This window comes from Mytilus trossulus, chromosome 12 (assembly GCF_036588685.1).
Source record: "Mytilus trossulus isolate FHL-02 chromosome 12, PNRI_Mtr1.1.1.hap1, whole genome shotgun sequence".
Taxonomy (NCBI): Eukaryota; Metazoa; Mollusca; class Bivalvia; order Mytilida; family Mytilidae; genus Mytilus; species Mytilus trossulus.
This window is the reverse complement of record NC_086384.1, coordinates 11,630,664-11,644,045: the sequence shown is the minus strand read 5'-3', so window position 1 is coordinate 11,644,045 and position 13,382 is coordinate 11,630,664. Positions and strand designations below refer to the sequence as shown.

Below are 13,382 nucleotides of genomic sequence, written 5' to 3'. Positions count from 1 at the left end.
CATAATCTCTGCTTTTTGTAAGTGCAAATTCACTAAGAACAGTAAGATATTGGTTTTCTACAAAGAAAAAAAACGTTGTCATTTTAGCTTCTATGGTCCTTTTAATATAATTTTTTATACTTTGCGTAATATTAGTACCAAAAAAATGCCTTCGTGGTTATTCATACTCTTTTTCGAAGCGTTAAGGTCCATAAACTTGAGGGAAATTAACAGAGAAAGAGATTTCGGAAATTTTATTGAAAAAGGGGAGTGTGTAAAAAATGTAAAAAAATCCAGAATAATACAGTGATAATGATATGTTTTAAACAAGTTATGAACTCTTGAATAATACGAACATCATTTATTTTGGTTTCGAGCCGAAAATATCTAAGAAATGAAAAAAAAAATATGAAAATTGGCACCATTTTTATAAAAAAAAATCCAAAATTGTTACAAAAATCTTTTATTTTTCGCAAAGATTACTTCTTTTATTTTTGTAAAGTATTTTTTTATACATTGACATGTTAAACGTACATAATTTTTGCATTGTGACAACAGAAAATAAAGCTACACGTTATTGTTTTCACGCTTCAACACTGTTGGTCATTTTTCAATTTGGAATTATTTCTCGATTTTTATTCAATTTTTACAAAAATTGCAACGTACGATTTTTTTACGACCGACCAAAAAAGGAAGTTCAGATATAATACTTTAACATATAAAAAATTCAGCTGTGTGTTAGGTGGGTGCATTAAAGTCACTTACTAAGCGTCTTTTCTGGAAATGTCACTCGCCTATATACTGAGTTAATGTTTTTCTTTAAATGTCCTGTACCAAGTCAGGAAAATGGCAGTTATTATCTTATAGTTCGTTTCTCTGTGTGTTGCATTGTCGTTTTGGTTTTTTGTTCCACTTCAGTGTTTCTGTTGTTTCATTGTAATCCTCTAATTGTTGGTATGTTTACCTCAGTTTTAATTTGTAACTCGGATTTGTTTTATCTCAATCGATGTTTAACTTTCGAACAGCGGTATACTTCTGTTGCCTTTATTTAATACTGGTATAAATTTAAATCTGTAACACTCAAATAATTGCCAAATGATTGATCAGTTAACTCGTCAATTCCATGATTTATAGAATTTAAAACATAAAACAAAACCAGACTAAATTACAATGCTTATATTCTTAGTTTTCAATAAAATCATAAAAGTGAAATTGTTAAATTTACATACGCACACACACACTCAGGTATAAAAATATATTCTACTTTGCCACATGTTCTAATGCATCATTTTTCAAAAAGTTAACTTCATATCATTGAATTATCAGTCATATTCAATTAAGTACTCTTTGTTCTGTTAAAACTACGGAATCAACGGCCAACATCAAAAAGCATTGCTTTGTTACTATTATCGGCAACTAATAACTGATTAGTATCTTTATTATAGTCAAGAGTATACGGTTCAAAAAGGTCATCACTGACTATAAATAGTTCCTTATATTGTGTTCCATCCGCAGATATAACTACGACATTAAAAGATGCTACCCCCACTACGTACACATTACCGTCGTTGTCTACAGATATACCACGTGGCTCCTTTAGAATATTCTCATTCTGGAATGTCCATTGGTCAATACCGTGTAGATCTAAACACGTGACGCAGTCTGTTTCATTATTTGTATGGTAAACTTTGTCACAAAATGTAGCAACGTAGCCACCAGATGGTATTTGTTCTGAGACTATATCATTCGTGGAGTTGTTGAACATGTTGATGACTTGTATTCCATCATCAGCCGCAGAACAAATGAGCTCGTTCTCTTTTATTGCTATGCCATAACAATAAGAACCAACTGGTATTGTTTCCTTCATTTGTTTGTTTTGTATGTCAATTAGTGAAATGGATGGCGTATCTGATCCTCCTGATGATACAGCTAACGTGTTGTCTTCACTAATGTACGCTATGTCACATGCACATGTTGCTGTTTTCACATCAAATGAAAATGATCCGTCAGTGTTGAATACTCTGATAGTTTTACTATAGTAATCTGGAAACGCAAGTCTACCATCTGGAAACGTGCAACATCCCCATGTGTTATCTCCCGTAGAATCTATAGTTTTTATCAGATTTAATTCAATATGGTCCACCGTTGATAATGATGGCACCAATAGTTGTTCTTCTTTGAAGTTTCTTCTTTTTATGACTATATTACTTTGTTTTGTCTCAATCGTTATAGCCCCGAAATTGTTGATATCGATAACGAGTTTTTGAATGGCGGCATGTGCTTTATATGACAAATTACGTTCCTGAAAATTTTCTGTGTCGATCATTGATTGGAGGAATTCACCTTTGCTTGATACTTCGTTTTCAAAATATTTCATGAGGAGATAACTCTTAAGATCTTTTGCATTTTTCTTGATTTCCCCCATGCTTTTCTGGCATTCGCTTATCTCATCTTCTTTTTCCTTTAATAGTAACAACAACGTGACAATCTTGGTGTTTTCTTCTACTTCCACTGCATTTAACTTTTCTAGTATGTCATTTTGTATTTCATCTAAATGGTTGTTAATTGTAATCCGGGTTTCTTTAATTTCTTTGACAATCTGACTCTTCATCTTAGCTAACCTCTGCAGATTGTTTTGTTGGTCATGTCGAACTGCTTTGATATTGTTAACAAGTTCCTTTAATGAATGCTCCATCTCGCTAAAAGCATTCGTTGGTTTGTTCTTTTTAATATAATCAGCAAGCTTAGCTAAGTTCCGACATTCGTTATGATCTTCTACAATACAACCACTGCAACAGGGACATTCATGTTTTTTGCAGTAAATTGTGTACTTCTCGTTATGTTTGTAACATACTTGACTCATTTGAATTATATCCTTCGGAAATGGTTGAGTTATTGTTGGTTGTGCTATGGGTGGTTTTGTGATCTTGAAGACAGACTTTGATGAAGCCATAATAAATGTAACTACAGAATTAAAAAAATCAACTTCAATATTTATATTTCATAGAAAAATTATATTATCATTTTGTGAACAGTATATGTAATAATTACTAATACAAATAGTTGCTGTTACTTGGATATGCTCAGATCAGTAAACTGGAAAACTTACCAAAATTGCTGGGATTGGAGTAGCGTAACTTTTGATTTTGATTTGTTTTCCAACTTTTCATTTCAAAGCTATTGTAGTACAACCGTCAGATGTAAGTTGATTTTTTACGTGTCACACACTAGCACTAATGCACTTGACTTTATGATGTTTTTTTATGTTTTTGTTCATGTTTTCAATTTAAGTCCATTCTTTACCATTATCAATCGCAATTTACATAACAAATGAAAAACAAAATACATTTTTTTCAACTTTGAATGATATCACCACTGTGACAAAGCATTTTTACTACAACATATTTCACTGTTTCACCTGTAGTTTTGTTGTTTTGTAGTTTTATTAAAAATACCCTATAAAGAAAAAAATGTAAAATATATTATTTTTAATTAAGTAGTAGATAATAATTTTTTTATCAACTCCTTTTCAAAAGCTTTTAAAAGATGGGCGGAAGATTCCAGAGAAACAATCAAACTCATAGATGGAGAATTAACTGAAAACATCTAGTATTTGTATGTATATTTCAACGCATCATGTAAATGTAACGGAATTTGATGAGACTGTTATTAAAGTGAGAGGGTTAGCGCTATAGAACCAGGTTTAATCCACCATTTTCTACATTTGAAAATGCCTGTACCAAGTCAGGAATATGACAGTTCTTGTCCATTCGTTTTTGATGCGTTTTGTTTTTTGATTTTGCCATGTGATTATGGACTTTCCAAATTGATTTTCCTCTGAGTTCAGTATTTTTGTGATTTTACTTTTTTCTTATAACAAAGACAGATTATACTTTCTTTACAAAAGCACGATATTTTAGAAACAATTTTTAACCAGTATCGATCGTCCATGACATTGTTTCACTATTGATTAAATCGACTTTTTCATAAGTAGAGTTATTTTCCTACTGATCTCGCATTATTGGTTTGGTCACTGCTAAAAGGTATTTTAAAGCGTTTTAAAGGGCTCGTTTAAATGAATTGAGGCATAAAAAATGTGAAACGTTCCGTGAGGTAACCTTTTGATAAGAACATTTCATTTTGGTATGATTTTAGATCAAGATAATGAATATACATTACAAATATAAAGAGAGATAAAGAAGAATACCAAATTGACTTCGGTTCAACGAAAATCGTACATCAAAGACAAAAATGTTTTAAACAATACAAAAGCATATCAACTCAGGGAAAGGCACTTTTATTTAAGAAATAATAGTGTCCATTAACATTTTGTCAAAATAATAACTTTAAAGGTTATACACAATGTTAAAACCCTTCCTTTATTCAAAATAGCAACACAAGCATAATCGTGAAAACTTTTGTCTTTTTCTTTTTCACGTTTACTAGAAGCCCTTGTTACGGTATTCATATTATGATTTTATTGATACAAATAAATGAATATTACAATTTTATTGATACAAATAAATGAGTATTTCAAATGTGTTTATTTTCCTAGGAAATTTTTTATAAATCCATATTTTTATTTTTTCTATAAAAGGTCCCTTAAAAATTGTATTTCTCAAGATATTCTTTAAAATTAATTAAAATTAAAATAAAGGAAGGAATACTACGTCCATCATTACAGTCTGTGATACATGCATGGATTTTCCTAGGGAAAAACACGCATATTTAATAAAAAGAAAAATAGGGAAATATTAACGTTTGAAAACATAAATGAAATAACATTCCATTGTGTAGACGAAACGCGCGTCTGACGCAAATATAGAATTTTCATTTTGGTATCTATTCTTTCATTACAAAATTCCACATTAAAATAGAAGACATGGACAAAACGTCCTTGGGGTATTAATGCCCTTGACGTCAATTCCCCGGAAATTCTTATTAGCGCATATATTTTATTCAAAGATTACTGCGCAACTGTTAAACAACAACAAAACATAAGAATTAAACGTATTAGTTTCGTAATTTTATTTTTAAATTAAGGAAGATGTATTTATAAAAAAGCATCGCTCTTGATTTCTAGTCCCAATCGTTCAAATATTTGTATATTTCGTGTTTGTTTACCTTTGTGGCCATACAGTTCTACATATGTAAATAATTTAAGAATTGTCATTCTGTATTCTTACTTCAATAAATTAGCTTGGAAGTTCCTTGTTGATTACCATGCTAAGACTTCCGACGTTACCAATAAAAGTAAAATAAAACGTTACTAATGATCCAAACGGATATTAAAAGTTTCTACTCACCGGTGCCATATTGGTAAATCCAGCGTGGAAAATTATAAAAATTATAAGTAATGCAATATGTATCTATTGTTTTTTTTTTTTTTAATGTTTACTATTTCCTCCCTTATTAAACACTACGGTGGATGAAGATTAAAAACGTACGATGCAATCGAACACTGTATTATGCGGAGATTGTATTTAATCGTTACCGGAAAATGAAAAAATATCTAAAACAAGAATATGACAGATATTTAGGCCGCATGTCTTTCTAACCAAAATTTTGTAAACGTTGGCTGCTTTTCTTTCTTACCGAAATTTTGTAAACGTTGTGTGGCGTTTGTTGTTGTTTTTCTAAAGGCTACGAAAGTAGAAACAAATACAACGTTTAATAAGCCTTTACTGACCCTGTTTGAACTTTGAATTATACATGCACATGTTGTTAGTTAACAGATTTTTTACAAACGTACAAAAAATATATCATTTAATCAAATTCAAGTTAGAAACAAATGTAGCGTTTGTACTAACAAACGACGAAAGACAAACTGTAGACGCATCTTTAGCGAATGCATAGTTTTTCAAAGTTGATGTAAACTTTGCAAACGTATGCTAGAAACAAATGATCAAATCATGTGCGCGCTTAGTCGTTTGCATCGTTTGTGTTAGAAAGAAATGCACCCGTTGGGTCGCGTTTGTTGTTGTTTTCTTAGCGCTACAAAAGTAGAAACAAATATATCGTTTAAAAGTCTTTACTGATCCTGTTTGAACTTTCAAAAATGCATGCACATGTTGTTGGTAAACAGACTTTTTTACAAACGTAGAAACAAATACTTCGTTTAATCAGGTTTAAGTTAGAAACAAATATAGCGTTTGTACTAACAAATGACAAACGGCAGACGCATTTCTAGCGTGAGCATAGTTTGTCAAAGTTTATGTAAACTTTGCAAACGTATGTTTGAAAGAAATGATCAAAACATATACGCGCTTAGTCGTTTGCATCGTTTGTGTTAGAAAGAAATGCACTCCTTGAATGCATCATTAGGGTACATTGATCAATGAATACAATCTTTAACAAATCATGATAATTTTTAAGAACAGGTAAACAAAAAATAACACTTTCATAATTTAAGCTGAAAAGCGCTATTCTGGATTTACTTTCATCGGAAACGTTCATAAAATAACCCTTGCAAACCATTGATGTACACATACGTAGTAATGATAGGAGCTGTATATGCTCAAATAGGCACAAAACAAGCAAAATTAATTCATCTAAGGCTAACTTTGCCACACACTGTGTATGATTATTTCTTATTTTTCTGTTATTGAAAACCGAAAGCAAGTTCTTTTTGACAAGAACGACAACCCGAAACCTTTTGATTAATAATTTATAAAGTTGACAAAGGTTACTCACCTCATTTAAGATATACTATTATTTGTTTATCTCTGTCATGCGACATTACTAAGACAGTAATATACTGGTGTTCGTGTTAAGTTAACCAATCTATATATATTAAAAAGTTTAAACCAGTTAGAACTACATATCTTATGAATATGATATTTTCCATTGGTGAATTCGATACAAATGAAGTTGAAGATCTATAGACGAGTAAACAAAGGTTTATGGATTTTGCACGTTTATTCGTTGGAATATTTGAAAGTCAGGTTGGCTAAATAAGATTACCAAGATTACAAGTTATTGATGTATGACTTAATAAAATAAAGCTGACAATTTCGTTAACAATTTACAGAATTAAAATAAACTATAATCTTTTAAATATGGGGTTTTATTGATCAGTTTAATAAGTCTATTAATTCACATATGTTAAACAGAAACAAAAGACAAAAATCGTTTTATTGCATATTAACGAGTTAAAGCAAGGCATTTATCCATCAAATATTTAACCATATTTGCAGAGTTGAAAGGACACGACGTTTAATCGCAGTGACTATCATTTTCCATCAAGTGAATATTTATAGATAATAATAACATGTCCATTGTCATATTGTCTCTGGTATCATCCCGAGACTCCCATATCAGTTATTGTAATATTTCCCTTTATTTTTGAATATGGTATTACAAAAAAGCGATAATTTGGCATAACTAGGGCTAAATCGATAATAGTTGTTTGTGCATTCTTACTAGTGGCCATTGTAGCAGAATTCTTATATTTTTTTATACAAACACCTGTACCTGTATTTTGACTATTTTATTAATAATATCTGTTTTGTTCACGCATCGCTTGTAAATAAAACGGCATTTGATGAGACTGTCGTAAAAGTGAGAGGTTTAGCGCTATAAAACCAGGTTCAATCGACCATTGTCTACATTCGAAAATGCATGTACCAAGTCAGGAATATGACAGTTATTTTCCATTCGTTTGATGTGTATTGTCATTTGATTTTGCCATGTGATTAGGGACTTTCCAATTGAATTTTCCTCGGAGTTCAGTATTTTTGTGATTTCACTTTTTTCATTGATCGCCGTTCTCTTTCATGACGCAACGAAGTCTCGACATTCGGAATCGGTGCACAATAACGAATAACCAGTATTTTGCCCGAGAGCAGCAACTCGAGTAGGACAAATTTGCGGTTATTACATAGGCAAAACCTAGCGTTTCCAATTGAGATTTTCGTTTTCGTTAAATCAGGGCCAATTAATAAGAAGCTATTTATTATTATTTGAGGTACTTAATCAAGTTCATTTGATAGTTTTAATTTTGTTTGCAGAAATGATGACTCAGTCATTATGCTTGGAAACATATTAGAATCAATAAATCATTTAATTTGATGTTGAGACAACACTTTGCGGTTTTATGATAAAAGTTGTGCAGGCTGTTCTTGTCCTTTTGCTGATGCATGTTTTCTAGCTGCTGTATATCTTTAATTTGTTAAATTTGGAATATAAGTACTCAATTCCTTGAAAGCGTAGTTAATACTGAAAAAATCTGCCTCTGTGTTACCCAATCAGATGATTAATCACAAGCTATTGATAACATTTTAAGTGTTTTGTCTGAGGATGTTGATGGGAATGAATTACTGAATCATGTACATTTAGCCGACTTTCTTTTTCTGGAGCAAAAACATTAACCACCTGTTCAAATATCTTTTGGTCTTCAAGGCTAAGACCACAGAATTGCCAAAATTAATCAAGTGCTAACGGTTCATTGTATTATCATACTGAGGGGTGTCAGAGTTTTCCATATGTTTACTTAGTGTCCGTATGACTTTTATGTAAAGTTTGTAAGCAAGAGAGCCGGTTTACACATAAATAACCTCTCAAAAAAATGTGTTTACTCATAATAATTCTTAAACCAACTATTTACGATTTTTTTTAAATTAACATTTGAGGCTACTATAATTATCATCAAATGCACAATTGACAGGTCGTAACTAAGGAGTTGGCCGCCATATTGACTTTCTAAAATCCAAAAATGTTCGATAAATGCAACAGAATATAAAAATAACTAGTATCTCAATTGTTTGTAAAAAAGGGTCTTTCCTGTAAAAGTGATGTTTTCGTAATATACTTTGTACGACCTTTCGTTTGATAAACGACAAGCATACCTTCTCAAACTTTTCGATTTTAACACTTAATGACCTCATCCGCCTACATTTTGGAGATCGGAAGTATGATATATGTAACAAAGAGTAGATGAGCTTTCATTTGATATGCGACAACGCCATGTTCTAGAAAGTTTGATTTTTGCACTAAATAACCCTATCCAACTAATTTTTGGAGGTCGGGAATTTGATATTTCAAATGTACACATCATGACCTTTCATTTGATATACAACAACCCTATCTTAAAAGAAAATTTATTTTTTGCACTCAATGACCCCATCCAATCCATTTTTGGGAGACGTCAATTTGAAATTTAAAATGTACGCTTTATGTTCTTTTATTTGATATGCGACAACCTTACCATCTGAGAAATTTGAATGTTTGCACTAAATGACCCAACCCGTCCCCCTGGGATGAAAAGGGGGTTTAAAATATTAATTTTTAAGTAGAAATTACTAAGACCTTCAATTTGATATATAAGATGACCCAATTTGACAAAGTGAAAATAATGATGCAATATCAACTATAGCAATAGAAGTTATGAAACTTACAAAGTCGATGCAAAACTTCGAAAATTTCAAATTGATTTGCTTGTGTTTTTTTCCATGGAATGTTTTGGGTATTTGGTCAAACATATAACTATGTTAACCCTTTTCAATTTCTAAAACATTTTAAGTGGTAAGCTCTTGTTGATTCAGAAATACATGCCGCCGCTCGCAAAACTTCAAACTGCATTATCTCTAAAACGACAATAGATATCTCAAATCTGTTAAATGATAAAGGATCTACAGTCGAGGGACAACATTATAGAAAAGAATTGGGACAATTTCAAAGTTCACCAAGGTCACAATTAATTATCAAATATATGATGCAATACCAAACTTAAGAACCGGAAGTCGTAGAGACATGGGACTAGCACCATTCAACTCAGGACCACTTAACCTTTCAACTATCACAAGGTCAAGGTCATAGTATACTGTGAAGTAAATAACCTCCTATTTTTTTTATGTTTATTAACATTGCCATATGTTCCTGTACATACTGTCATTTTCAATTCTATTCTATCTCTAATACTTTTTAAGAAAAATGCAAATAAAAAAAAGCTTCAAGGGGATATAACTCTCAAAGGGGATGATGACCTCCTACACAGCCTCATCTGGTAATACGTCATAATGAGATCTATCGATGGTCAATATTTGGTCTTGATGACTTCAATAGAAACGGGGGGAGGGCATGTCAAAGAAATGTTGGAAGAAAAAAAAACATTAGAAAAACAATAAGGTCTTTCCTCACGTAGGGGAAAGACCTTAATAAACACAATGTTAAAAAAAAATTACAGTGTTGAATCCTTCTACATGGTCTACAAAGGGTTAACATGTATTAAAAAATCTATAAATCTAACGGATCGTTTCCTAACTTCCTGGTTCGGTAAAGAACATCTCCGTCAAAATAAGGATGTGCTATAAATAAATTTTACAACAAAACTTCAAAAACAAATATGTATATCTTTGGAAGAATTTAGTAAAAGTTTTAAGTTATGTGTGGTAACGAAATCCCTTCGGTTTTTTGGAACATTCCTATCCTTGGATAGAAAACCCTTATGTGTTTGTTTCAAAAGATAAACACAAGCCGATCTTTGTAAAAAAATAAATTAAAAAAAAAACATTTCAAAAATGTTCTCAACATAAGTAATCTATTAACTTGTATAACAAGTGTTCGGAACGATTAATTATATCAAAGTTACAGGATTTTAGAAGAGAAAAATACAGATCTTTTTTGGCTGTAAATTTATCTTCTTGAGTGGTGATTTAAACTCCCCGGTTGTAGTGACTCAAACTAGTATGCCATCATATCGTATGTCCTTACAATTAAAACATGAGCAACACGGCAGGTGTCATTAGTGGAGCAAGCAGATTTTATCAATCGGGGGCATCTAATTTAAGCTACTTCAACTTGAATTTTAATTCGCAATCAGATGTTTATGCCACTGAAACAATGGTTTTATGTGTAATCATAAAACAAGAAAAAACCACGTGCACAATAAGTAACAGTCAGAGACATTATGTTTTAGCAGCCATGATAAACCTTCCAAATCTTATACAATTAAACTTGATTGCGTTACATAAACACGATGACCAAGACATCCGTTTGCCATCATTGTTTTAGTGAGTGGGCTTGTTGTGAAACAAACCGCGGGAACTTGATTGTGTCAACAGAACGTGTAAACTGTAAATCTACTTTTAGACTTTAATTGAAAGTCGATTTCAAAATATTAACAAATATATCGCCCTGTGTGAAAGACACGTGCTTCGCTTAACAATTGACAATCCCAGTTTTAAGATGTTATATTTCTTGACTATTTTGTGGCAATACATTTGCCTTCAAAAGTTTACATGATGTTTATACATTCAATGTACACTTATTGATGTCGACAAGCTGAAAACCAACAGAACAATTGAACGACATAACATAGGTAAGTCTAGATCTATATATTGGTAGGACGCGTTACAACTTGTGGATTTTTTTGTTTGGCAATTGTCCCAACTACTTTTATGGATCTTCGTACAGATGGAAACATCTGCGTGATTGGTCAACGATGAGTTTACTGGAGAACTCAAGATCACTGAAAGGAATATATTAACTTCAGAAACATTTCTGATAACGATCATATTGTTAGGAAACGATTATTTAACTTAAAAAAAAAAAGGGGGCGATATGGTTTTTTTTATTAAAAAAATATTTTGATTCATAGCCCTGTTTTTTTTTTATAAATTTCCTGTTAACAAAATTTTGAATTTTACAACAAAACTTCAAAAACAAATATGTATATCTTTGGAAGAATTTAGTAAAAGTTTTAAGTTATGTGTGGTAACGAAATCCCTTCGGTTTTTGGAACATTCCTATCCTTGGATAGAAAACCCTTATGTGTTTGTTTCAAAAGATAAACACAAGCCGATCTTTGTAAAAAAATAAATTAAAAAAAAACATTTCAAAAATGTTCTCAACATAAGTAATCTATTAACTTGTATAACAAGTGGTCGGAATGATTAATTATATCAAAGTTACAGGATTTTAGAAGAGAAAAAAAAAAAGATCTTTTTTGGTTGTAAATTTATCTTATTGAGTGGTGATTTAAACTCCCCAGTTGTAGTGATTCAAACTAATGTGCCATCATATCGTGTGTCCTTACAATTAAAACATGAGCAACACGGCAGGTGTCATTAGTGGAGCAAGCAGATGTTATCAATCGGGGGCATCTAATTTAAGCTGCGTCAACTTGAATTGTAATTCGCAATCAGATGTTTATGCCACTGAAACAATGGTTTTATGTGTAATCATAAAACAAGAAAAAAACCACGTGCACAATAAGTAACAGTCAGAGACATTATGTTTTAGCAGCCATGATAAATCTTCCAAATCTTATACAATTAAACTTGATTGCGTTACATAAACACGATGACCAAGACATCCGTTTGCCATCATTGTTTTAGTGAGTGGGCTTGTTGTGAAACAAACCGCGGGAACTTTATTGTGTCAACAGAACGTGTAAACTGTAAATCTCTTGTTAGACTTTAATTGAAAGTCGATTTCAAAATATTAACAAATATATCGCCCTGTGTGAAAGACACGTGCTTCGCTTAACAATTGACAATCACAGTTTTAAGATAGCATGTTATATTTCTTGACTATTTTGTGGCAATACATTTACCTTCAAAAGTTTACATGATGTTTATACATTCAATGCACACTTATTGATGTCGACAAGTTGAAAACCAACAGAACAATTGAACGACATAACATAGGTAAGTCTAGATCTATATATTGGTAGGACGCGTTACAACTTGTGGATTTTTTTGTTTGGCAATTGTCCCAACTGCTTTTATGGATCTTCGTACAGATGGAAACATCTGCGTGATTGGTCAACGATGAGTTTACTAGAGAACTCAAGATCACTGAAAGGAATATATTAACTTCAGAATATGTTGGGAAGGAAACGAAAATACGGCAACGTTTCTGATAACGATCATATTGTTAGGGAACGATTGTTTAACTTCAAAAAAAGAGGGGGCTATATGGGTTTTTTTTATTAAAAAAATATTTTGATCCCCAATTTGATGAAAACAAATATTGTTGTCAAATAAATGATAAAAAAAAATATTCTGAATCCAGATTTTCCCCATAACCTATAGTGTAAATTTAAAAAAAAAAAAAAATGATTGATAGCGTCGAAAAACTGTAAAACAAATGTTCGTCCTTTGCAATTTGATTCATATTCCGATTGGTCATAAAGCTTCACTAGTTTGTAGTTATTATTTAACCTTTGTTTTCTCATGTTTGAATTAACACGTTCCTGATTGAGGAAAATCCATGAAAGCGTTTTGAAAGTTATGTTTTTTTCTGTTCTTTTCCTGTTTTTATTTTTAGCTCTTTTGAATGGTTATGTTTCAGTTCATATTTTCTAAATTAGTTTATATATATGACAGAGTTGTAAAGTCACAATTGGAGATTTGAACATTTTCAGCTGGGGTTTAAGCCCCACAACTTGTAATGTTTGATCG

At 31.5% G+C, this 13,382-nt stretch overlaps 1 protein-coding gene across 1 annotated transcript; it reads right to left on the bottom strand.

Annotated features, from left to right (window-relative positions):
* Positions 1 to 1,348: 1,348 nt before the first annotated feature.
* On the bottom strand, positions 1,349 to 6,868 carry LOC134692211 (uncharacterized). Its single transcript, XM_063552661.1, has 2 exons — positions 6,673 to 6,868; positions 1,349 to 2,943 (listed from the first exon to the last, which is right to left on the bottom strand). Exon 2 carries the CDS (start codon positions 2,930 to 2,932, stop codon positions 1,349 to 1,351), a length of 1,584 nt encoding a protein of 527 aa, XP_063408731.1. The 5' UTR covers positions 2,933 to 2,943; positions 6,673 to 6,868.
* Between the last annotated feature and the right edge of the window lie 6,514 nt (positions 6,869 to 13,382).

Bases quoted from the DNA above. Each gene is read 5' to 3' on its own strand.
- LOC134692211 (XM_063552661.1), bottom strand. From the start codon at position 2,932: ATGGCTTCATCAAAGTCTGTCTTCAAGATCACAAAACCACCCATAGCA.